Source organism: Sminthopsis crassicaudata, chromosome 6 (genome assembly GCF_048593235.1).
Source record: "Sminthopsis crassicaudata isolate SCR6 chromosome 6, ASM4859323v1, whole genome shotgun sequence".
NCBI lineage: Eukaryota > Metazoa > Chordata > Mammalia > Dasyuromorphia > Dasyuridae > Sminthopsis > Sminthopsis crassicaudata.
In genome coordinates, this window is record NC_133622.1 from 7,830,528 (window position 1) to 7,857,977 (window position 27,450).

At 38.2% G+C, this 27,450-nt stretch overlaps 1 protein-coding gene across 7 annotated transcripts in view; it reads right to left on the reverse strand.

The window, feature by feature from the left end:
• The window catches only part of PROM1 (prominin 1), a 233,347-nt gene that overhangs the window by 13,825 nt on the left and 192,072 nt on the right, over nucleotides 1-27,450 (reverse strand). For 6 of the 7 annotated variants that reach the window (XM_074274792.1, XM_074274793.1, XM_074274788.1 and 3 more), the window contains 9 exons: nucleotides 25,730-25,793; nucleotides 22,404-22,563; nucleotides 16,824-16,976; nucleotides 11,705-11,828; nucleotides 10,666-10,769; nucleotides 7,391-7,475; nucleotides 5,299-5,445; nucleotides 4,845-4,916; nucleotides 1,401-1,493 (listed from right to left, as the gene is read on the reverse strand). In XM_074274792.1, the coding sequence (XP_074130893.1) occupies nucleotides 1,401-1,493; nucleotides 4,845-4,916; nucleotides 5,299-5,445; nucleotides 7,391-7,475; nucleotides 10,666-10,769; nucleotides 11,705-11,828; nucleotides 16,824-16,976; nucleotides 22,404-22,563; nucleotides 25,730-25,793 (1,002 nt within the window). The remainder of the gene's footprint in view (nucleotides 1-1,400; nucleotides 1,494-4,844; nucleotides 4,917-5,298; nucleotides 5,446-7,390; nucleotides 7,476-10,665; nucleotides 10,770-11,704; nucleotides 11,829-16,823; nucleotides 16,977-22,403; nucleotides 22,564-25,729; nucleotides 25,794-27,450) is intronic. The other variant, XM_074274794.1, reaches the window with a different exon arrangement.

The window sequence follows — 27,450 nt, forward strand, 5'->3', positions numbered from 1 at the left end:
TTTGCTCTGATCCCTGCCTTCCCCTTAAGAATTCCTTTTGTAACAGCCCATTTCCTCCCAATGAATTCAACAAAATTTTACTAAGCATCTGCGATGTCCAAGGCAGTGTGTTAGGCTATGGGACACCAGAAGAAAATATGAAAACTAGTTCCCAACCCACAGGGTGTTTGCTTATCTTCTGCTGGACACACGGTCCAGAAATATCATGGAAGCTTGGGATGGTCGGTCTCCCTGCCTCAAGCTTTACGCCTCCTGGTCAATCCTCCAGTCACCTGACAAAAGGATCTTCCTAAAGCTCAGATCTAACTGAATCAGCCCTAATACTCAATAAACCTCAATGGCTCCCCATTACCTTCATGATGAAAAGTAAAACTCTCTGCTTGACTTCAGCCTTCCTGCACTGCTTCCTACTGTATACTTTATGATCTTGTGGTACAAGCCCACTGACTGCTGCTCCTTGGAGTACAATATTCCATCTGCTGACTCAGTGCTTTGGCAATGGATGCCCTCCATGTTTGGGACACTTCTTCCCCCTCCAGGTTTCATTATTTCCCTCAACATTTCTGACTGCCCTCTCCCACCTTTGACCATGTTAGGGTCTTCCCTCTTGAGATTGCCATTCCCTATGTCTCTGAATGGATGCATCTCTATAACACAACTGTTCATGGGTTGTCTTCTCCAACTGAGGTCCAGCACCTTGTGGAAAGGGGCTGTTTTGTCTTCCTCTGCATCCTTATTGCCTAATCCCAATCCCCGGAACATGATAAGTACTCACTGATAAGGACCATGTCCATCTGTGACAGATCCAGTGTCCCCAAGAACATCACTAACAACACATTCTCACATTCAGTTTTATTAAGGAGAAAGAAGACAAAGGGAGAAACAAAAACAGAAGAGGACAAAATAAAGGATAAAGACAACCAAGACTCATACGTTAATCTACTATATAAAAAGAAGTCACTTACCCTGGCTTTAACATATTTCTTGACAGTCAGTTAGGAGAGAAAGAATTGGAAAATAAGTAATAGCCAATTTGAAAAGATACATAAGCAAAGAGATGTTTTAAAAGGATAAATAAGTAGAATCATTTATATCAGTGGAATTTTTAAAGGCTATACCCCACTCACATAAAATGAACTCAAACCCTCAGATTAAAAAAATAAAAGTAGAAAGTAAAAAGACGGTGAAAGTGAGCACCATTTTGTTTTAAATTGTTTTACAATTTTGCAGACATTTGAGTACAGAAGTTAAAATTTTCTTAAAAGATGCAACTATAAAACCTAGCTTAATGGACATGAAGTGGGAATATGCCATTCCTCTAAACTAGAGATGGGTTTATAAAATGATTTCTGGTAGGGAAAAAAGTTATAGTGGGCATTTATTTATGAACTCATGTTTACCATTTCTTGCTCCAGAGGGATCACATGTTGACGATGGATCATCCGAATGTTGCTTGCATGTCCTTTCAGGGCATTTTCCAAAGCTCCTTTGGGCTAGAAATACAATAAAAATAATCCAAGATCAGTAGGCACTTTAGACTTCCCCAGAAAAATAACATTAGTGGACATCTCCTCTGGGAGTGTTGGACAGCCATGCATCTGTCCTTTATAAGGGAACAGGTGGGGAGCATAGCTGGACTTTGGAGACTGATTTTCCTGATTTATTTGCTTCTGTGAAAAGCAAGGAAATGAGTAAAGAAGCATAAAAAGAGCAGCTCAGTAGATGAAACCCAAGCTTGAGGGTGCTTGTTGAACTTCTTCCCATTCAAGTCACTACCTAATAACAAAGAGTAAAGTTTTACATTCGTAGGCCCTTCACATTCTTTCATGTCCCCAGCTTTGGGAAGGATTACATCAAAATCCTTTTCTCTACTTTCCCTGACAAGGAGATTTTCTTGTTTTTGATTGGCTAAAATATATTCCACATGACTTAAGATATAGTTATGATAATTATTCTTTTCTCTGGGGCTTTAAGATTTTGCAAAGTTCTTTTCTCAGCTACAACAATGGGTGATGTTATATTATTTCCATTTATACAAATGAGAGAACTGGGATTCAGAGAGGAAGCCAAATGCCTTTTCACAAACCCAGAGGACCAGGAAGTAGGATGCTGAGACTTAGACTCAGGATTTGGACTAAGCCCAGAGTCTCTTCTGCTACACTACATTGCCTTCCCCCAACAGGGCAGACATGAATAAAGTAACAGTATTTGCTTCCTGCTTCATAGGATCAAAAATAGTGAAGGAAAAACATCTTTAAAAGAAGCAGGAAGTTTTATAAGACTTCTTGTTAGTTCAGAATGGGTATGTTTTCCTAATCAAGACCTTTTAGAGGCAGGATTTTATTGGTAACATTCCTTAGAATGACATATATAACGCTGGTCATCTCAAGAACCGTGCATCAGGATAGAACTGAGGTGTTCACCTTGGGAGCCTCTTGAAAAAAGAATATATTCAACCTAAGTGTTTATGCCTGGGACAGGAAGAACCTTATATACAGAGAGAACGTTTTATTCATTCTTTTGGAGATCCTCTCCTGCCAGGAAACCAGTACTTGGATATTGACTCTGTGGCTTCAAGACATTCTGAAATAAAATTTATATAATATCTTTATTTTCTCACTAAGCTGCCAAACTGACTTTGCATGCTTTAGATTAGAACTTAAATGACTTTCACTCTTCAGGATCTAGGCTCAGGATTTTTCTTATTTTCAATTTTATTAATATATCCTTTGATTTGTAGAAGTTTTAATTTGGTATTTAATTGGGGATTTCTAATATTTTATATGTAATTTTTTATTGCATCATGATCTGGAAATGAGGCATTTACTATTTATGCTTTTCTGCATTTGATTGTGAGGTTTTTATGCCCTAATACATGGTCGATTTTGTGTAGATGCCATGTACTGCTGAGAAAACACGTATTCCTTTCTATTCCCACCTATTTTTCTCCAGAAATCTATCATATCCAAGTTTTCTAAGATCCTATTAACCTTCCTAACATCATTCTTATTTATTCTGTGGTTGGATTTAGAGGGTGGGATTGAGATTCCCACAATTTTGCTGTCTATTTCTTCCTGTAACTAACAACTTCTCTAAGAATTTGGATGCTATAAAACTTGGTGCATATATGTTTAGTATTGATACTACTTCATTGTCTGTGGTACCTTTTAACAAGTTTCAGCTTCCTTCCTTATCTCTTTTAATTAGGTCTGTTGCTCTGGATTTTTTCCTGAGATCAGGATTGCTACCCCTTCTTTTTTTGCTTCAGCTAAAGCACAATATATTCTACTCTAGCCTTTACCCTTACTCTGTATGTATTTCTCTGTTTGAAATGTGCTTCTTATAAACAATACATTGCAGGATTCTGGTTTTTAATCTAATCTGCTAACCACTTCCATTTTATGGGTGAGTTCATCCCATTTACACTAAAATTACCAGATGTGTATTTTCCTCCATCCTTTCTTCTCCCCTGTATATACTTTTTTTCTCTCTTTCCACCTTGTCCTTCCTTTATTTCTCTCCCTCAATAGATTGTCCCTTCTGTTACTCATTCTTACCCCTTTGCCCATCTATTTATCCATAGGGTAAAATAAATTTCCATATCCATTTGGGTATGAATTTTAAGTGGCTCAGGATTTTTAATAACCCTTCCTTAGGCTTCCCACAGGAGGATCTCTCCCCTTCTCTCCTACCAGCAATGATGGCTACTTGCATATAGCAGTGAAATGGTATGTTTGTCTTAATGGACCTCACTTTAAAGTTCTGGCTGCCTCTTTTTCTTGTAAATCTTTCCGTGAATACAGGTGACTGAATAGATATTTCTAACTTTGGAGGCAAAAACTCATGAATTTAAAGAAAATGTTAAAAATGTGAATGTTGATACACGGATTTTATAGGAAACAGAGGAGTAGGCTCCCATGTCCACCAAAAACTAATCTTTTACCAAAAATTGCAGAAAATATACTTTTCTGACTACAATTCTTTGTAACTAGGCTGCAGACATTATAGCTTCTAACATCTTTATTTTCTCACTAAGTTATATTACTGACATTGCATATTTGGGTCTAGAGCTCAAGGAACTTACACTACACTTGGGGGGGGGGTCAGGCAAAAATATAACAAAAACTCTTAAGTTTTGAAGACAAACAATGGAAATTTGCAATGAAGGGCCTGGGCGCTCATTACAACAGTAGGGTGAACAAAACCAATGAAGTGCTGAGCCGGATACCAGCACACATCATGCACCTTACTTTTTTCTCTACTGCACATAGCTGCTCAAAATGAGCGTGGTTGCCAATGCCAAAGTGAAAATGAGATTACCAATAAAAATCACATAAATGCTTGAAGTTGTGAATGTGAAGATTGTGTACATATCAATGTGCACTTATGAATTATTTTTATTTTAAACATAAAGAAATATAGATTGGTCCTCTACCTGATCTACTTAGTATGTTGTGCTCCATTCTAGAATGTACCATATTTAATCCCTTCTCTGGAAACCCTACACCTAAGCTCTTCCTAAACTTTGTTTACGAAATTTTCCCAAAGTTTTCTTCTGGGGTGGAGGCATAAAAAGGCAAATAATTCAAGAAAAGCCTGACGTTCCCTTTTAAAAATCATATTCCTTTCTTCAAGACTGGACCTCATCCATGTGATTTTCAAGCTGAAGTCCCTTAGTGAAGATCCTTGATACCATTGCCCAACAGTTTCAAGAATTAAAAAAAGTTACGAGAATAAAAATTATTCACATTTATAGATCACATTTATGTCTGCCAAGAAAGCTACAAACATCATTTCATAATAGCTGTCAATAACATGTCATTAAATCAATAATTTAAACTTACCAACTGTTCTGCTCTTGCTTCCAATTCATTGGCAAAGGACAAAAGATCCACTTTTGTTATACTCTTATTGACCTAAAAAAGGATGTCAAGACCCTCAGTGAGGTAGTCAGCACAAGTATTTAATTCAACAATAAATTATTGACTGAATGAAATAAAAAATCCTCATTAAGTACAGAAACTGTGTCAAGCACTTATGATACAAAACAAATACAAATATTAACTAGTATTGGCCAATAAGGAGCTTGCACTCTGCTGTATATGTTATCCCCATTTTACAAAGAGGAAATGCTTCACAGGCACCAAATTGGCGAGCCTCAGAACTGGGATTCAAACTCTCGTCTCAGTTACTGTTCTTTTAGGTGACAGAATCCATACAACATTTGTAAAAGAACAAAAATATTTTCCAGTTTTAATTTTTTTCTAAATAATAGATTCAAGAATATGGAAAGCTTACCTCAGTCAAATAAGAAGCAAAATCAATTCCATCTATTCCTGAGAAACTAAAATTCAGAAGGTTCTCTTTTCCTACTTCATCCAGTAAAACTATGGTGCTAAGGTTTATTTTAATACTGTCAAATGTAAATGTTAGATCTTCGGTATACTGTATTAAAAGAATATAGAAAGCAGAAGTGAATTTATGATTTGTACACTGGATTCTTTAAGCCAAAGAAAATAGCATCATTAAATTGATTTCCACAGACATTTATCAGAAATCTTCCATGTGCAAGGTGTCAGGAAAGAATTGGGGTCAGCAGGGTACAGAAGAAAGAACGCTGGATTTGGAGTCAGCTGTCAGAACTAGCCTCTATAAGCCTCAGTTTCTTCATCTGTAAATGGACTACAAACTTTTATAGTCTCTTCCAAATCTGACTCTATGGCTCTGCCCTCAAGGAGCTTATAAGCAACATGGGTCAGGGACAACATATATGGAATATGATATGAACATACAAGATATTGGAGGAAGGGGAGAGGGGAAAAGTAGGAAAGGGATGGGGGAAGAGAAAGTAGAGAAGGAAGGAAGAAGAGAAAGAGAGGGTAAAAAGAGAGAGAGGAAAAGAGAAAGGAGGCAGAGAGGAGAAAGAGAGGGAAGGGGCAGAGAGAGGGAGAGGGAGAATAAACACTAAAAACTGGCAGGGTAAGAGAAAGCAAATCACTCACTTGGATGGTAGGGAGTATTAATTCCCTACTTGACTAGTACCTGAGAATAGGGGTTCTTAATCTCCAATTACAAACTGTTTTCCTTTATAATCCTCTGTATTTTATTTTATTCATTAAATACCATGATTCTATGAAGGGGTCCATAGACCTCCGATTGCCGAAGAGTTCTCTGACATAGAATTTTAAACATGTAGATGCTGGCTGCAACTATTCTTTGAACAGTTCTATCTAAATGACTGAATTATGACCAGCGGTGGAGCCTCCATCATGGCAGCCCCAAATCAAGCAACCAGAGGGATTGAGTCAGTGCCTACTATTATGTTCAGAACCTTTCGGGTATAAAAGCAAACTACACTGAGACTTTCACAATACCCCGTAAAACAAAATATCAAGTGAAACAGCTTAAAACATAAACAAGCTACGATTTCAGAGGGATAGGGAGATTACTTCAGAATAAGGAAACTTTAAGAGACATTAGGAAGATGAAAGAATTCGCCCTAACTCAGTTAACAGTAGAGGGAGGCTGGGGATTATAAAGTTATTTACAACTGAAGGACCTTTCCATTTTATGATGGTGTCTTCTAGGGTCGAGCCACGCCTTGATGAGCCGGCCAGATTTGGACGAGTGGAAGGGTTTGGGATGATCCACTTAATTGGAATCAAGGTGCGGCTGATCAAAGTTATCCTGGGAGGCTTATGATAGTCATACTAATAGTAGGCGGAACTTTTGCTCAGTTACTTTATATCAGCCTGAGAGGCAGGTACTATAGGTATTACCCACCCTCTTTTACAGACGGGAACCGAGGCCCAAAGGATTGAGGTGATTTGTTGAGATACAGGAATGTGATAGAACGAGGACGACCAGCATTTTTCTACCCTATCATGCAGCCTTTCGGAAATGAGCAATGGCAGGACCCACTCCCACATCATTCAAAAGGCTGAGGCTTTAATAAAACTAACAGATGTTTAACATCAGGAAAGCAATATGCTTCCTTATTTGAGCCTCACAGCAAATCGATGGCGAAAGTACTATCGATACGCTTAGCCCTATTTTACAGATGATTTCAATGTATTAAACGTCTTGTCTAAGATCATGTAGACAGCAAGTATCAGAGATAATTATCCGAACCAGGTCTTCCTTACGCCAAGTCCGGTCCTTTGCTCACCAGATCTCTTTCAAAAGGACAAATAACTAGTTACATGATCAATCCCCCAGAGAAAGGGGCGTCATGTGCCAAGAGACTCCAGCATGGAGGAGCTTTGATTTGAGAGCACCACATTACAATCATTTATAATGGGCAAACCTACAAGGCAAGTTCTCCAGCATGAGAGATAACTTCATTACATGGAGTAATGTGTCCATTACACACTAAGTTCTATTGACTTACCTGATTAATGGCCAGAAATTTGCTGATATTGTAGAATTTATCAAGCTGCAGAGAGGTATAAATGCCTTTATTTTCCTTGCAGTCACTGTGGGAAATAAACACATCAATCATATTCAGAAAGGCCAAGCTGGTGCTATGGTTTTTGCTAATGATTAAGGGGAAAGTTGTCTGAAATTTCTGGGTTTATTTTATTTTTTCTTTTTAAATCTGAGAAGGGAGAAGAGGTTCTCGATGCTGGAGACACATCAATGGAACTGAGAATATAATGACTTATTTCCACACTCACGGACACCTTTTCCTGCATCCCCCAATTTTTGCCCCTCAGTACAATCCAGCTTTTAGAACTACACCCATACACGGTCAGTAGATATTTCCTCATGAATTATTCCAGTCTTTTATTTAAGCATTAAATAGCCTCAGAAAAATATCCTAGGAAGCAAATCCCCATAACTCTATAGGGAAAGTGAATGGGATCAGAGAGAATATTCAAAGCAACAAAGAAATGTAAGATGAGTGAAGGACAAAAAGGGAGCATCTGAGGACTCTTCACTAGCTGTCATGTGGTACCTGAAGGTTTTCAGAATATCTTGTGTGTACTCTTTCATTTGCCCCACACAACACCCTGTGAGGTGGGTGTTATTATTATCCCCATTTTACTGATGAGCAAACCAGCTTGTGCAGGGTGCTTCACTACTAGTGAGTAGTTGAGAAAAGAATTGGACTTGGGGGTTTTCCCAAGTCCAAGCACAATATTCAATCTACTAAGGGCCTTCAGCACACTGAATAATCCTGGAGATCCATGGAAGTAAATGGACAAAAATCAAAGCAGAGGAAGGCAAGAATGAGCTGCACTCGTATGGATGGAAGGAACATCCACATCAATGAGGTGGGGGAACCACTGAAGCCTTACATAGCTACCAAGGACTTCTCTCTATCTTCCCTTACAAGTGGATTTCTCCCCGCACTCTTCTACCCTCCTTTCATGTTTTATTTGGGCCAATTACAGGTAACGTTAAATTATATGGACTGATCATATCCAGGGATAGTCATAAAGTCAGTATCAGCTTTCCAAATGAAGGGCAACGTTCAGTCATATAATAAGTACCAAATACTCTGTGCTTATCTGTAAAGAGCAATGCTGCAGGCCAAAGATTGCCCTCCCAGCTAGACTCACCCACCGGAACCACCTTCCTCCCCCTCATCCTTCCCTTTCCCACAGTCACCAATCCCTGGTCTTTGGAAATCCCAACCTTCATGCGACCAGTGCTGGTGTCTGGAAGTTCCCATGCCCTGTGCTGATGTATTACCAAGAATGGGAACGTGGTCTAGCCACCCTGAGTTACAACTTTGAATAAGTTGTAACACAAGATCCCAGACTGAAGTAAATTGTAAGTTAAATGAATTTCTGTGGAAAAGGCAAGGACCTTAACTCCAACTGATATCATTGTTTCTATGGAAAAAATATACAACAAACTTCAGTCAGCTAACATTTGCCACATCACCTGCTCATAAATTGGGGGCTGTTCACCTAGATGAAAGCACTTAAAAAAGTAGAAAGTACATAATATTATATAATATTATATTACTATAATTATCATGTAATAAAATCAGGTGGGAGTTGAGTCTAATAGTGGCTGGTTACATGAAATAGGCAATGATTGTATCATTAAGAACCTTTTTTCACTGATTAGTCTACCAAGAACATCCACTATTTAGGATTAGCTATGAATGAAATGAATGGATGGATAGATATGTGTATGAATAAATGAAGTTATCCAGGCCCATCTATGCAAAATGGTATTATATATAAAATGCTCTCCACTATATGGTATCAAATTAACCTCAGAGACATTTCCCCCCATTAGGGAACTGAAGGCTACTTAAAAATGAGTCCCCCAGTTGGACACTGCATAGTATATAGGAACCAGATCAGGGCGGTGAGATCAGAGACTGACACGTACAGGTCCCTCTATGTACAGAGCTATCAGAAACTATATATACAGATACATAAGATACATATGTGTGTGTGTGTGTATAAAGAGAGACAGACAGACAGACAGACAGACAGAGACAGAGAGAGAGAGAGAGAGAGAGAGAGAGAGAGAGAGAGAGAGGGAGAGAGATGGAGAGAGAGGGAGAGAGACAGAGACAGAGAGGGAGAGAGATGGAGAGAGAGGGAGAGAGACAGAGAAAGAGACAGAGAGAGAGAGAGAGAGAGAGAGAGAGAGAGAGAGAGAGAGAGAGAGAGAGAGATCCACAGAGAGATCCACATAAAGTGATACTGAGCATGATCAGAAGAATCAAAATGCAGGATACACCATAATTAAAACAGCAACAATGTCAATCATTAGAACGTTCTAATTATTTTGATGGATTTGGAAGGGGACAGAACGAAAGCATTATTCTTACTTATGTTTAAAATGAATGTTAGGCAATAGGTTTACTATCTGCTTAGGAGGTAATGTGGTATACTACATAGAGAGCCAGTTTCAGGGTCCATAAAGTAATATTCAAGTTTGCTGTCGCTAACAAATCATACAAGCCCCCCATCCAATGCTCCCCAAGCAACTCTGCAAAAATAAAATCCACCAGGTACATCTCTGAGGGAAGTCAGTAGTGGGCTCCTTAGGGATTAATGCTATGACTCTATTTAATATTTTAATGTATGAGTATTCAATGAATTCTCCCAATTTGCAGATGGTGCTACACTTTTTCAGGTGGTATTCAATGAAGATAAATTGTAGAAGGGCTTTGCACGGCCTTGGGGATAGGGAGGAAAAATGGAAATGATTTCCAAAGTGTAAATTAATTATTTAAGGAAAAGAGATATAAGATTCTGGGTTTTAAGCTATCCATTATGACCAAGGAGAGCTCTAGAAATGACTTGTATACTTAATGAATTCTCCAATTTTTAAAAGGCTTGAGAGACTATATAATGTACTTTCATCAGAACACACCACAATTATCATTCCCATTTTACAGATGAGGAAGTGCAGAGAAACAAAAGGACTTGCCAACATTCACACAGCTGATAAATGGAAGAGCTGGCAATTCAAACCCCCATCTTTTGATAGCAAACCCAGTTCCATTTCTAGGTTAGAAGACAAAAGGAGCTAATGGAGGAGAGTCACTAAAATTACAATGATGATGGAGGAATATTATAAAGAAAGTACCCAAGAAGATGTTTAAAGATAATATTCTTGTTGAAAAATTAAAACCCCCCCAAAAATTATCCCAATATATCACACTAAATCTTTCATCAGTAATTTCTGTACCTGTAAACTTGTTTAAAGGTGAGATTAGCATCAGCATTTTTAAACAGGACACCTGGAAGGTAGTTTTTCCATTGTGCATTGAGTAAATAAGGAGTATCCAAAACCTAGAACCCAAAAAGCATCTTATCATCATATAGATAATTACATCAATCTTTTGAAAAAATAACCTCAACATTTCCACTTCTCTTCATTTGTTTTATATGAAAAGTTCAGAAGACTGCTTAATTTTCCCATCCTAGTCTTGGCTTTCCAGTTAAAAAACAAGAAACAAATCCAAGGATTTAGATTGGGAAAAAAATGTCCAGAGCAGGGTAGGCATCTTACCTATAATCACAAATAAGCACAAATGACTAGAACTTCAATTCAAGCCCACGGTACAATTTGATATTCCTTCTCCCTCCGCTCCCCATGGTATGCATTTTGAAGCATGACTTTAATCATGAAACAGCAAATGCAAAGCAACATCAGGTACCTCGATTCCATCGAAGGCTATAGGACAACAATCAGCTCCCAACTAACTTAGCAGAAGAGTGACCTATCCACTGATATAGTCAAATGACTACAAATTCACTGCAAGTAGCTTTCTTAATGGTCTTTAGCAGTGATTCTCTAGGGAAAAGTCTTAAGACCAAATGGATATTCATTTCTTTTCTGTTAGCTGGAGAGCTTTGGGGCGGGATCTCTGCTTTTTTTTCAAATAAAATTTTATTTATATGCTGACTCCATAAAGAATTCTTATTGTTTTAAAGGACAGCTATTAACATAAATATTAAATGCAGATTTTACCAAGAATCAGAATTGTTTCTTTTTCTTACTAATACGAAAACCCTCAATTCACTGGATTAGAAACTTTCTCCTTTCCTCTGATTTATAGTTTTTTGTCCCTTTAAAGGCTCAGCTCTCCCCTGAATCCCAACTCCCTCAAGTCATAACTAATTATAGGAATTAAAAGTTTGGATTATGATATCAAAATTCACACACACACACACAAACACACACACACACACACACACACACACTTTATTAACCATATCTTTACCTGAAATATAGTCCTGTCTTCAAAGGGCTCACAGACCAATTTTTCTACATTGCCACCCAAAACAAATGTGGAAACCACTAAGCTCATCAATGCCCAGGAAAACAGGAAACTGAATCCAACGCCACTGGAGAAAGGAAAAAAAAAAAAACAGATCAATTAATCTATTAAGATTCACACAGTGTTCACTATCTTTCAAAACAATATGGAGAAGGTGGACTTCTATATGTATAGCTTTTCCTAGGTTACAGGTTACAGGTCAATCCACACTATTAAGGAAGGTAGATTCCTTCTGAATGGAATCAAGCTGATGTTTGTTTTCCACGTGGCCCTAAATGTGATTGTTAAATTGATATCTCATCCATCAAATAGGATATCATGGCCTAATATCTCAGATATGACTAAGGGTTATCTGATCATATTCTAGATAACTACAGCTCACTTCAAGCATCAAAGGTCTAACTAAAAACAAAACATCTTGTAGTTTCATTTGTGGAGAGCTCACTAACACTCAGTAAGGTTCAATCAGAAAACTAGCCAGGGAGGCTGATGGTAGCAATGGAGTTGGAGAAAGGGTGGGTGAAAGGCAGGTCTGTTCTGCCCCCACATAAAAGGTTGGAAATATCTGGAAGAGGCAAAATAATAAGGGATTGACTGAGGAGAAGGAAAGGAAATAAAGGTGGGACCACAATAACCTCAAAAGTTGTTTCAATGGCTAAAGTAGGTTCGTGTCAAGACAGGGAGGTTAAAGTAAGCCCTATAAAGAACTGGTTCGCCTTCCATTCTAGTGGCATCCCACATGGCACCAAAATGAGGGTCAGATAAAGGGAGAAACGTTTTATTCTCTTCTCCCCATCCCCCACCAGTACTGTATTAATACATACTATCAGTGACGTTATTATTTATTATCATTAACAACAATTTGCTATTTTCATTAGGCTCCACTCATCACAGAAGTTTTTAGCTGCAGCTGGTACTTTTTTAAAAGGCTATCTCTACCCCTCCAGGCAGGATGTGATGGGAAGTTATATCACCATGTCTCCCCACCCTCCCCTCCTAAAACATACAAGCAGAAGCTCAAATGCTGAATTCTTCCTTCCGGGCTTCAAAGAGCATTTAAACAATTTTCCAAATGAAATAGCACATTCTCCTAAAAATTCTAATTAGTCCGATTATCCTGACTGCGCCTCCCATATTTTCTACTCCTGCAATTCTCTGGTTATTTAGCAGATGTCTACCAGAGATGTATTATGTCTATAAAATGAGGGAAAGCATGAGTAGTGCTGAGGGAACCAACAGCAGAGATATGATTCCACCGCTCGATACCTGGAATCATCTAAAGTCAACTTTGAAATAACTTGGGATTAAAACTCATTATGGGAAATGAATGAATTAAACCTCAATAAAAACCACATGTATTTGGGGATTCACCATCTCCCTATTCTCCACGAAACACAGCAAACATTATACAAACTTCAGGAATGATAGATTGCCTTCAAGCAGAAGAGGGGTGTATGTGTGTAGGGGGGGAGTATGCCTTCTGGCCTGAGAGTCATCCTGTAATTTCAATGGGGGGTGGAGGAGAGGAGAGGAGGTAGGGAGTTCAAGACAAGTTATGAAAAGGTACACTCAGAAAAAAAAAAGAAAAAAGAAAAGGTACACTCAGTGACTACACAGCAATTTAATTTTCTCCCTCTGAGCCACCCACCAAAATGAAATATCCAATTCCAACACTGCTTTGGGGGTAAGGGGCCTCAGATCCAAAAATGATGACATTAGAAATAACAAATTTATCAACTCTCCAGGCAGAGTTTCAATTTGGAATCAAATCAACACACAAGTGGATTTTTTTCCTTGGGAATTTAACATATTAGGTTTAACTGCAGGAATACATGTCCTTGCTCTTAATTTCAACTTCAGGTGCAGGGAAAGTCCAGCCAGATCCCTCTGAATTAAGTCAGTCCCCAGCCTATTTCCTCTTCGATTCAGGTCAAATTTATCCTAATCAGAAGGAGCCAGAAGGGCAGAATGGTCAGGAGCAGTATAATGAGACCCTTTCCAAAAGACTCCTCCAAACAGATCTCAAAAGCGCACCGGACCAAGCCAGGATGAACACAAATAGGCAAATGAACAATGATCAAGAGCAGAACAAGGATAAACTGCTTAACTTCGAGTAAATGGAGATAATACATGTGTCCCTCTGTCCTCTAACATCATCAGGTATCATAGAGGGAATCCCAATGGGACAGGGTTTGGGAGGAGTTCTCTCATGTCTTAATGAGCTCAAGAATGGAAACTGAGGGGAAGAGAAATACATTGGGGCAGGAGGGAAGGAAGGTTACGAAAATCATCTCACATCATCATGGTGTCCAGTAGTCACCTAGAGAGATAGGAGGAGGGGATGGAGGGATCGTGATTCTCTTCCACTCTAAATGGTCAAAAAAGAAAGATTTTACACACACACACACACACACACACACACACACACACACACACACACACACACACTCACATACACACATACACTCACATACACACATACACTCACTCTCTCTCTCTCTCTCTCTCTCTCTCTCTCTCTCTCTCCTCTCTCTCTCTGTGTCTCTCTCTCTGTCTTTCTCTCTCCCTCTCTCTCTCTGTGTGTCTCTCTCTCTGTCTCTCTCTCTGTCTCTCTGTCTCTCTCTCTCTCTCTCTCTGTCTCTCTCTCTCTCTGTCTCTCTCTCTCTCTGTCTCTCTCTCTCTCTCTCTCTCTCTCTCTCTCTCTCTCTCTCTCTCTCTCTCTCTCTCTCTCTCATATACACACTCAAACACAGAATCAATCCTACAGAAAGAAACCCTAAGGCATCTAAAAGCAGTTATAACTCTTTTTGAAATAGCAAAGAATGGGAATCTGAGGAGCTACCAATAAACTGGAGAATTATAGTGCATAAATGTGCTGGAATATTATGTTGTAAGCAATGATGAAAAGGGATGGTTTCACAGAAACCTGAAAAGTAAAGTGGACAGAAGTCAGGACAACAATTTATACAATAAGAGCAAAATGGGAAAGACAAATAAATTAGAAAGAATTAGGAACTCTTATCAGTGCAGTATCACACTGCCAGGGGGACAAATAATGGAACACCTTATTTCTCTCCTGAGCATGAGATGAAAGATTCAAGACTGAAGAATGAGACCAACATTTTTTTGGATGTGGTTGATATGAAAAGTTGTTCTGATTGATTGATTCTCAATTGAGAGATGAGGAGGTTGCAATGGGAGGGTGAGAAGGCAGATTTTGACTGATAACTATATCTACAGATATACCCAGAGAGACAGATCTGTAGAATTTTTTTTAAAAAAAAGATAAATATCAATTAATGTTACTTCCTATTTATTTAAAGTAGCTCCTTATTTAAAGCCCTTCACCCCCAGCCTCGTTAAACCTTACTCCACCTCCAAGGATTCTGCAATCCAGGGACAACAGCTTCCTTGCTGTTCCTCCCACACAACACTACCTTTCCTAATGTGGCATTTCCACTGATTGACCTCCCCAACTGACACTGTCTCCTTCCCTCCTCTCTTCCTCCCTGGCTTGCTTCAAATCTTAACTAAACAAAACTGAACTCAGAACCTGACGTTTGAATCACTAATATATCTTGGCAAAGCAAGGTTTGCAAAAATGATGAATACATTGAGCTTACCAAGTAATGTTCTATTTTAATGAACTGAAAAAGGTTTTTCTTACCATCATGAAAGATGTAATGGCTATTATGGCTGATAAAGAGAGTTTTCAACTATACATAGTTTCAAATGGAAGAAGTGAATCTAAATTATGATCATTTCAATCCCATCCACCAATTATGCAAAAGTTTTTAATCAAAACTCACCTAGTCAATTTCCGTTTACCTTAATGGTCTTGACTTTTTACATATGTAATAAATGAGTTCAAAATCCTAAAACTGTTCATTCAAAAGATTTTTAAATATGTTAGGAAATTGTCTCCCACTTTTCAAAGTGTGCAGAAGTAAATTTTTAGAAGTGACAAACAGTATCGTTTTGGGCAATAAATAAATGCAGTTTTTAAATGCCTTGTATAGCTGATACCTTGAGAAACAAAGAGTCCTTGAGGTGAGGTTCAGCATCAATGGGAGTGAATGTCAGTGCATGTTTCAAATAATCCTTCCGATGATTTAAAATTATTTTAATTGACTATTTGAATAATCATCGACTTTGAAATGCTACTGATCAGGAACTCATACCAGCAAGTAGAAGAAGAATTTGCTTAGAGATTTTTTTTTTAATATTACTCTCAAATTGTGGTTTCTTTGAAGGAATCATCTCATGTAGTTTAGCTAAAACTGGATAATGCAATCCATAAATACAATTAATCAAGCCCCATAGATTTCAATATACTAAAAGTAGATGAATGAATGAGGGTGCCATGATCAACCTCTCCACTTTGAGGCAGTTCTACTCTTCCTTTAGGGCACCCCAAGTATTATCTGTGATATGAGTTTATCTGACATACAGACCTAGTGAGGGCGCCTCAAATTCTATGCTTTTATATTATATTTCATTGTATTTTATTTATTTATGCAAATATTTTATTATATTTCACATATTATACATTTGTATTATATATGCTTATATTTATTATATTTCATATATATTATATATTTGATTTACATATTTTATGATATTTTATATGTAAATATTTTTATTTAAATTTTTATTTAAATATTTAAATTGAATTAATTTTAAAATTAATTAATTAATTAAATTTAAAATTTTAAAATTAAATATTTAAAGTTTTCTTCTTCCTTATTTTAGCTAAAATTAATGAAAATGTCTAATATTTTCTACCCACAATTGAAAGGAACATCTTGCTCACCATTTCCTCCCATGGCCCATGCACCTCACTTGGAGATCACTACCTCAGATGCTCATTTTAACCATTAGAAAGGCACCAAACCAAAGAAATCCCACATGAAAAGCCACACATTTCCCTTTGGGATCCATCACTTAAGAGCATCCACAGCGCTGGATGGAACTTTGGTTCCTTTAAGTTGTTGGGCTCCATCTGCGAGATGGAACCTGGAAGGACCCCCTTGAGTGTGTTAGAAGGAAAGAAAGAACTCACGCCATGAGGAAGTTGCCTCCAGTGTTGGACACACAGCCACGGGTGGTGGGGGTCTTGTGCTTGTTAAAACCGCAGGCGCCGCACAGTAACCCCAAGTAGTAAAAGACCAGGATGAGGATCAACAAGCAGCAGGCGATTATACAGCACAGCCATCTGATGGAAATGATTATGGGCACATTATGGAACAAATACTTCAAGGGAAGATGCCAAATATTCTTAATCAAACTCTTCCTTTAGTCAAAAGTAACACAAACGTCCCCCCGATACTGAAATGCGCTTCTTTCTAGCAATGTCTAAGAAGCCCTTGCTTGCTGAGGACATTGCTCATTCAGCACATCATACAAGTGTTCTTTTTGGGTTGCTCAGTTGTTAGTACAAAATTGCTTTGTACCAACTTCTTTGCAATTACTTATTTATGTGCATGCTCTATTACCCCAAGTAGAGTCTGTAAGTAGTTGGAAAATAAGGGCTCTCTGGCTCCTTAGACATAGAAGGTATTGAATACATAATAATTGACTAAAGTTGGACAGGACTGATGGTGGACTTGGAAGCGGTCCCCAGCGTGAGAACCAGAAACACTACTTTTGTATTGTTTTTGAGGGTCTCTTCCCAAAGAGGAGCCACGAATTAGAAGGAACTACAACACACCACTTGCTTTTTGTGGAGACCTGTGATTTCATTAGTTTAGGAGGCTCCTGGTGAGGAGGAAGACTCATCCACTATGGCAAGTCAGCAAATGTTCCCCAATCTAGTGTCATCCTAAGTTGTTCTGGGGCTCTAACAGGTCAAGCAAACTGTCCAGAGCCACAGAGCTAATGTGGTAGTGGCAGATCGTGAACCAAAGTCTACTCTCTTAATTGAGCGTTCATTAAAGGCTCATTATGAGCCAGGCACTTGCTGGGCCTGGAGTCAGAAAGATATAAGACCTTACTGATAAGTACTTGGCAAGTAAACCCCATTTGCCTCAGTTTCCTCATGTGTAAAATGAGCTGGAGAAGGAAATGACAAAATACGCTGGTATCTTTGCCAAGAAAACCCCAAATGGCATCAAGGAGAGTAGGACATGACTCAGTAACAACAACAAACCCTTGAGGAGCTCAGTCTTAGCAGGGAGACACGTCAATGTTTATAAGCCTGGTGGGTGTAGTGACGGTCCTACTGCTGCCGTTTTATAGATGGAAAACCAAGCTTAAGGGAGAACAAGCAACTGAGCCATCGTTACAGTATAAGAAGGAGGATGTAAACCAGGGCGTTTAAGTCCCATCTCCATGTTCTTTCTGTTACTGCTTTCCACTTAAGCAAAACCATCTCTAAATAAGCTCTTTTCGGAGACTACTAGTGAGCATTTCATGACACTCCTCAAGTTTTTTCAAAGCTTATTATTAATTTTGTTATACAATAAAGGAAGAATAATTAAAAACACTGAGCTTCTTCCCAAGGGTTTTTTTTTAAACCTATGCTACTCTACTATTATAGGAATAATGCTTTGGGAGCATTTTCTAAACTGGAAAAAACCAACCAGATTCATTAAATATTTAGAAATGTTCTGAGCACCATAAATCAGATGCCCAAAGAATGTCACTCTCTATTTTAGAGAGATGCTGTCAGTTTGCTGAGGCAGTCTAGAGTAATGGATGTTCAATTAGTTTTAACTGGCGTGCCCACAAGCTCTAACGGTCTGTCCCAGCAGCTGAGAAGTCTTCAAGAGCGAGAGATATGCAATCAAATATTGGAAAACAACGAAATAAAACTGAGTGGAATCACTTTAACTCTATATTGCCCGACAAATGTCTCATGGGACTATTTCGTTAGAGTGTGACAGAGCATCTGGTGTGCTGGTCACAAAGTTAGGAAACTGTGGGCTCATAATTAGGTGACCATCATTAACGTACCACTTCACTGAATCTCATTTTCCTCATATGATAAAAATTAATGGTGTAATAGTAGTTGTTGTAGTTGTAGTAATAATAGTAATAGTAGTAGCAGTAATAGTAATGTAGTAGTAGTAGTTGTAGTAATAGTAGTAGTAATGTAGTAGTAATAGTAATAGTAATGTAGTAGTAGTTGTTCTAGTAATAGTAGTAGTAATGTAGTAGTAATAGTAATGTAGTAGTAGTTGTTCTAGTAATAGTAGTAGTAGTAATAATGTAGTAGTAATAGTAATGTAGTAGTAGTAGTTGAGTAGTAGTAGTAGTAATATAGTAGTAATAGTAATAGTAATGTAGTAGTAGTAGTTGAGTAGTAGTAGTAGTAATGTAGTAGTAATAGTAATAGTAATGTAGTAGTAGTTGTTGTAGTAATAGTAGTAGTAGTAGTAATGCAGTAGTAATAGTAATAGTAATGTAGTAGTAGTTGTTGTAGTAATAGTAGTAGTAATGTAGTAGTAATAGTAATAGTAATGTAGTAGTAATTGTAGTAATAGTAGTAATAATAGTAATAGTAGTTGTAATATTAATAATAGTAGTAATAGGAGTAGGAATATTAGTGGTGATGGTGGTGGTGGTGGTAATAGTAGTGGTAGTAATAGCTAACATTTATATAGTACTTATACTGTTCCAGGCTCTGTGCTAAGTGTTTTGCAATCATCTAGTTTGATCCTCTTTAAACTAGGTGCTATTGTTATGCCCATTTTATAGTCAAGGGAAATGAGGCAAATAGAAGGTAAGGCTTAAATAAAATAACGTAAATAAATGCAAGTTATTGTTTTTCAAGCTTGTCTTTTTATCTCTTCATCTCATCAGCTGCTTGTACAGGTTCTATCCAGGGACCTGTAGGTTCCCCAGTGGACAAAATGCCAGTTTGGAAGATAGGAAGACCTGGGTTGGAATTCTGCCTCAGTTAATAGCTGGACACATCAACTCCCTCTTCTAAGCCTCAATTTGCTCATCTATAAAATGGAGATAATAGAATCTGCCTCTCAGAGTGGTGAGAATAAAATAAGATAATGTAAAGATAATTACAAATTTTAAAGCGTGATATTAGCTATTATTATTACTACTGTGAATGCCCAATAAATGCTACTTGTTATCTCTATGAGATGCATCTGTCTGGCAGAGGATTATCCCAGTGCTGGAAAGGTCCTCAGAGATCAGTTATATGTCCTTCATTGTGCAGAGAAGGAAACTGAGGCTTGGAGACCCAGGCCCACCCCAGGCTTCCAGTGCTCCTTCGGCAGCACATGGGTCCTTCCCAGGAAACAGCACAGCCCATAAAAGCTCAGCAGAAACATGAGCAATCCATCACTCACCATCTATGAGGAGCCTACTATGTGCCAGACACAGCAAAGTACTGAATTACCAGGTTCCCTGGGCCAAATGGTGGAGGCTAGGAGGTGACATAGCCTTGAGATGCTCATCTTTACCCTCACGGATTTCTCTGTTCAAGGAATCCTCTGGTAACTCACAATGAAAACTTGATCCCTTTCCTACACAGCTACTAAATCACCAGGTTTTCCTGGCTCTCCTTGCAGAGGTTGCCTTTTAACTGAAGGGGCCATCAGGGTCCTCCATTTAGATGAGGAAAGAGAAGGGCACTGAGGAGTCAGGGCTTGTCCAGCCTTCTGGGGCTCAGCCACTGACGGCCCAGTCACACCAGAAAGCTCCTCCTCTGCTCTTTTTTCCCATTGCCATTACTCTTTACCTCGTTATTTCAGTTCCATTATCCCAAATCCCTTCATTAGTTTCCTCTTGTTTTCAGAGAATCAAAGAATTGGGGAGTTGGAAGGCACCCCAAGTCTGACCCCTAGAGAAGACAATCCCCTTGGTCACTGAGACTTCTGGAAGACTTTATCTTGAAATCAAGCCTACTTATCCTACTTTTAGACAGCTAAAATCGCTAGGAAGTTTTGACATCAACTCTCCATTTAATTCTACAACTTCCACCCTCTGCTTCCTGTTCTGCCCTGGGGGCAACCCTTCCCCCCCCCCAGTTTAATCTCTCTTATCTATTTATTGTAGCTGCTGAGTCACTGATCCCGGTGGGGTTTTCTTGGCAGAGATACTGGAGTGGTTTGCTATTTTCAGCTCATTTTACAGAAAAAGAAACTGAGGAAAACAATGTCAGGTTCATTCTCCTTCTCCAAAATCCAAGCTCTTCACATCACTCCAACTTCTCTTTCAAGCTCTGTCTTCTCCCAGCTGACACGAGAACTCATCAACTTTTCTTCTACTCCGGATTGTCCTTTCTCTTCCCACTCAAACATCCAAATGCTCCTAATCTCCCAAGGACCAGCTTGCCAGTTCCACCTTGGCACAGTATCTGGCACACAGTAGATGCTTAATAAATGTTTATTTATTGAATTGAAATCTTACTTTCTCCACTAGGCCTCCCCAGCAACCCACCAGGCAAAGATTCATCCTGTTTTTGACAACCCACAGCACCTTGTCTGTACCATATCACAGTGGCAGAGGATCCTCATGGAGCCTGAGGACCCAAGTGGAAATCCTAGCTCAGTGTAAATTTAAGGATTTAGTCTGTAAACTAAGGAAGGTGGGCTATGTGAGGGCCCTTCCAGTTACAAATCTAATTGTCAAAATATTGCCAGGATTTGTCAAAATATTTTCCTGGAAAATTTGGGAACTCAACAATTATTTTTTTAAATGAATTTTAAAAATTGTCTCTATGTCTAACTGGGGAAAAGTAAAATATTATTTAAATTTTTTTCTCCTATATTATTTTAAATGTTTAAAATTTTGGTACATGTTTGTCCAGATAATGCAGAATATAGTGTTTTTCTCCCTCCTTGGATGTCATTAAGCAAATGCTTTAATGACCATTCTGGATATTGAGAAGATTTTTATTCAGTTATTTTTCTTGTTTGGTTGTGACCAGCTCCTCGTGTCCCCATTTAGGGTTTCCTTGGATATGATCCTCGAGTTTTGCTATTTCCTTCTCCAGTTCATTTTATAGATGAGGAAACTGAGGCAAATGGGTTAACTACTTCCTTCTCCAGTTCATTTTACAGATGAGGAAACTGAGGCAAATGGGTTAACTATTTCCTTCTCCAGTTCATTTTACAGATGGGGAAACTGAGGCAAATGGGTTAACTATTTCCTTCTCCAGTTCATTTTACAGATGGGGAAACTGAGGCAAATGGGTTAACTATTTCCTTCTCCAGTTCATTTTACAGATGGGGAAACTGAGGCAAATGGGTTAACTATTTCCTTCTCCAGTTCATTTTACAGATGGGGAAACTGAGGCAAATGGGTTAACTATTTCCTTCTCCAGTTCATTTTACAGATGGGGAAACTGAGGTAAATGGGTTAACTGACTTCTGCAGGGTCACAGAATTAGTAAAGATCTGAGGCTAGTTTTGAGCTGATTCGAGGCCTGCTGCTTTATGCACTGTTCTATCTCTTTAGGTATAGGTTAAACCAAAGGTCCCTTCCTATTCTGAAATTCTGGAAAAATGGGAAATTTTGCAAAGATTTTGTCCATCTTGACTTAAGATGATACATCAATTTGTTCTGACCACCAAAAAATTAACAGCCACCTCCCAAAAGACTGTCAAAAGAAATCTAGAATTAAAAACTCTCTTTGGAACTCATCTAGATCTTTACCATCTCTAAGGCAAGTACTCACCGATAGAAATCGTATTGTTCAACTAAAGGGAAGTAAGTGTCAATATATGTCTCAGTCTGAGTAAGATAAAATACGAAATCGTTTATCATCTTCTGAATAGGAAGCGCTTTGATTACATCAGTGATATTTGTGCCAATGGAATCCAAAATATTTTTGATATCTGAAAAGAAACACATCTCTGTTATAAAATTACCCAGCTGGGGAGGAGGGGGGTGACTCACAAAAACAACTCAGACGTAAGAGGAAGGGGATGAACCAATACCAACATGACCCCGACCCTCCTCACTTATTTATATGCTCAAAACTAAGCCAGATGCTCAAGCAAGCACGAATGTGTCCAAACCACTAAAAGGCTATTATTAACAAAATAAATCATCCTTACACCGAATGGAATGATGCAGAATATGGACTCAAGCCAGAGTTTTCTTTTTTTTTTTTATTTAATTAGATAAAAAAGAAAAGGTTAACTTGGAAATGAGGAAACTTTAAACTGGCTTTTCCAAAGGAGATAGCCAATGGAGACAGGTCATTTTCAAGAATACTTTTGGATGTCCACCAGGTGACTTGATTTTCAGAGGAAATACCATCTTTGGGGTCTCTGATCTTTCTTAGGATGCAAAATGAAGCACTTAAGATTCAGTTTCATTTTCCTCACTTGACCAAAAAGCATCAGTCATACTTGTCAATCAACAGAGACCTTCTGACTGGAAAAATGCTGTTTTCCTGAAACTGAAATGAGTTAAATATATATCCAGACTAGGGATCCGGGAATGGGCTTGGGCCAATTATGCCCTATCACAAAAGTATCATCTTTTAGAGAGAGGAAGTTGGATCCTCCATCCTTCTCCACCTACCCAAGTGGTTTTTTCCCCTTCTAACCACTGACAGATACCTGCTGTGCCATAGTTCTCCCTAAGAGGACTAAAATTAAGAGGTCATCAGTCTCTGATAAAGTTAGCCACGATACAAAGCTCATTTCAATGGGCCTTGAAAGTCTACCTCTTTCAAAATCCAAGTACTGCAGAAATAAATGATGTGACTAGATTATTTGTCTTTTAGAATTTATCTTCCTTTCATTTTCTGCCCCAAATTAACTTTTCCCACTGATATGTTCTTTTTATTTTAAACAGCAAAACATATAAGTTCTAAGGTACCAGCTGTAATAACATTGCAATCATGGTGGGATTTTAAAACATTGGAAATACCATTTTATAACGATTTTTAAGGGTTTAGGGATAGTATCTGGCCTTAGAAGCAATCCAGGAAAGGAGAAACAGCAGAGCTCCTTGAGGGGAGTGACTGGAGCTAATATTTCATGTTCCACAGAGCAGGTGCACGTCAGTGCCATAAGTGGGAATTGGACATACGCTGACAGCTGATTGCCCAGAAAAGCTCTGGCCTGGGGCTAATCTCCAGGGCCCTCGGTTCTTCGACACAGAAGTTTTACCGGACATTAGACATCACTAACCCTATCAGTTTTCGTCCAAAGTTTTTCTTTTCAGCAGTTTGAATGACTTCTATGTAACAGCAGGCTATGGACGTGATCTAGGGCCATTTAGGTAAGATCGCATTCATTATTGTCTCTGCACTAGAGCCTGGTTACCCGAGACTTCTCGGCAAAACGAGCAAATTACAGATGGAACCTAAGCCAATTAAATTTGAAACGGCCTTCTGAGAAAACTCTGGCTTGTTTTGGGCAACACCACCCAGTGTGCGCTATATCATCTCCCACCGTGTGGGTACGACTTTGCCAAACTTACAGGGAAGGGCTGCGAATGTTGGCAGAGCAGGTCCACAAAGAGGAAGCAAAAATTAAATAGAGAACAGTAAGCAAGTTTAGATGAGAAGCAAATCTCCCATTAGCCACCACTTTATACTGCACAGCACATCAGCCCATTCCCAGAACATTGTTGGTAATATATTGCAGGGGACGAGGGGATTGGGAAGAAGATTTTATTTTTAAAAATACCATAAATCATCTAACAATCCATACAATGAGAGAAAAATATTTTAGCAAAGAGTGTCTTTTTATAGAGTGTGATTAAAAACCACTTCATAAAACCATGATTCGTATTTTATAATAGAAATACATCCATATACATAGGCTATCTCCCCAATAGAGTGTGAAGTCCTTGAGGGTATACAACATGTATTTATCTGGGCATCTCCTCCAGCAACTAGCACAGGACCTTGTACATAATAGGAAGTTAACATCTGTTGAAATCACCCATGTTTTAAGGTTGCTTTGATAGCCAGACTAATAGAGGAGACATTGCAAACATGATCTATGGTTTTGGAAATCAGAGATTCATCTATTACATTATCTGGAGAGACTGCCTCTGTGAGATTCAGCACTAAAACACCACCAAGAATTGATTAGAGAGGCAAATGAGCAAATCCTAGTGGAATAGACATCCAAGATTTCCAATCTATGGGACTGTTTCAAGATTACATCTGACTCTATGGATTCTTAAACAAGAATGATGACATATATTGGATTTAACATATACTTTAATATATTTAATATATATTGGACTACCTGCTATATGAGGGGCAGGGGAGAAGGAGGGAAAAACTTGGAACAAAAGGTTTTGCTAAAAAATTACCCATGCATATACCTTGTAAATAAATAGCTTTAATAAAAAAAGAATTATGTTCATGTCAAATACAGCTTCATCAGCAATGTAGAAAAGTGAAGTTTTTCTTTAAAATCTTATAGCAAAAAATACATGTCTCACCTACTTAAGAGTTAATTGGTACTGCGAAAAGATAATGCCAGATGAAAAAGATGATGATGGTGATGATGATGATGATGATGATGATGATGATGGGGTGTGTGTGTGTGTGTGTGTGTGTGTGTGTGTGTGTGTGTAGGGAGGTAATGCGTGTGTGTGTAGGGAGGTAATGCGTGTGTGTGTACACATGTGTGTGAGGGGAAAGTTAGGTACTTAAGAAAAAAGGACAAATAGAATGATGTTAGCATTTCATGTCACTTGGGCTCAAGTGTTGATTTAAATTATCTTTGTTATTTATCATGATCTTTGGGCAATCAGCCAAATGACATGTCTAAGGTCTGACATCATGGTGGAAGTCCCAGTAAATACATGGTATACTCCTTAAAAATATTAAACGAGAAGAAAAAGTGAACTAACTGTCGGTTTTTGTTTTGCTGATCCTTCTCTGTTAACTACCATTCAAGTGAAAGAAAGTTAACCTGTCATTTCCCAAGGATAAAGCATTTCTTTAATTAGCAAAGGACGTTTCAGATATTATAATGCAAGCACCAGCCAGAGATGGAAAATTGCAGTGTACTTTATCAGTCTTACCTGCTACAATATTCTCGGTTTGATTCTGCACCAATTTAGGCGTATTATTAAATGCTGCATATCCCTAAAATATTTTGGAGGGAAAAATAAAAATTCATATAACAATGAAAAATTGATTCATACTTATTCTTTATACATATTCTTTATGTATTCTTTACATCTTATACTTTATCTGTAAACTTAACTATAAGATAAATGGAACATTTGACTTATCCATAAAAATAATACAAAGAACAAACAACTTTGTTCCTTTAGATTTTTTTTAAAGTCACTTTCCAGCAAAAAATTAATTTAATTAATTAAATTAATTAAATTAATTAATTAAAATTAATTAATGTTCTTCAATAAGAAATTCAAAACAAATATTAGCTTATAAATCCCCACGACAATCTCAGGGAGAGGGAGCGACTTCTTTAATTCATGTAAAGGTAGGGTATGAGATAGCTTTATGAAAATATGTTCCTGAAAATTTGGCTATAAAGTGAATTTGTGAAACATTTTTCCAATTTATTTCCATTGCAAAGTTGGAGATCTGTACCCTCAGGGAGTTATGGGAGAGGGGCTAGCATTACAAAATTTAATAAACTTTACTAATCACAAAGTATAAATAATATAGTAAAATTAGAGATTTAAGAAATAGATTTTTTTCAATCTTTTTCAAATGTCTCCATTAAAAGTTTATGCACATTTGCTGCATTTCTTATTTACTGAGTTTGTTTGGGTCTGTTACTGGCAGCTCCTGTGTCCATTTGGTATCTTGGTAAACTATTTTGTTGTTGTTATTCTGCCTGTAGGGGTATCACCTAGTATGAAAAGCATTATCTTGATTTTTTTTCACTAAGAATAAATTTCCATATATTTGGTTTGCCTTAAATTAAACATTATCAGTGTTTGGCCAGATTTTTGTGAGTACAATAGCCCTTTTCAGTTTTGCCACTTTTACTTTATAGGTCATAAATGTAAAAGTTAGAAGGAGCTTGACATAATAACTTTCATGACACTTCTGTTTCTTCTCCCAGCATCCTTATTCTGCTGTGCTGGATGATCTCTCACACATAGCCATTCACTGAGGCTCCATACGGAGTTCTCTCTTCTTGCTCTACATTCTCTCTCTTGACGATCTGAACTGCTTCTTTTGGCTCAAGACTTATGACTATTCAGACCACTTTTGCACGCTCTATGACCTGTAGGACTTTCTTTCCTGGATTCTCTACCTGAGTCACCAACTGCTTGTCAGGATCACTTTTCAGGTTATCAGACACAACATAAGCAAAATGAAAGTTGAGTGGCCCTCTCCCTCAGCCCCTTCCAAACCTCTCAACTTTTACCAAAAGTAGAAATCATTGAAGTTACCTGAATACTCGACTTAAGTGGGACCCTTGCCCACACCCGTTATCCCTCAATCTCACAAAATCCATTTGCCACGTCTTGTTCTTGAGGACGTTCCTTGCATCCAGCCCCTCAGCACTGCTCACATGACTATCATACCTGTTCAAGTTCTTACTTCGATTGAGCTTGCCCCGTAATAACCTAATTGATCCCACTGCTTCGAAACCCTCCTTACTCATCCAGATGGTCACCAAAAGGTGAAAAATCTAGTCATGTTCCTACTTTCCTCATAGTATTCAGGGATTCCCTATGAGCCCTGAGAGAACATGCAAACTCCTCAGTAGATAATGTGGCTCTAGCCTTCCATAATCACCTGTTTCATGGTCATCATT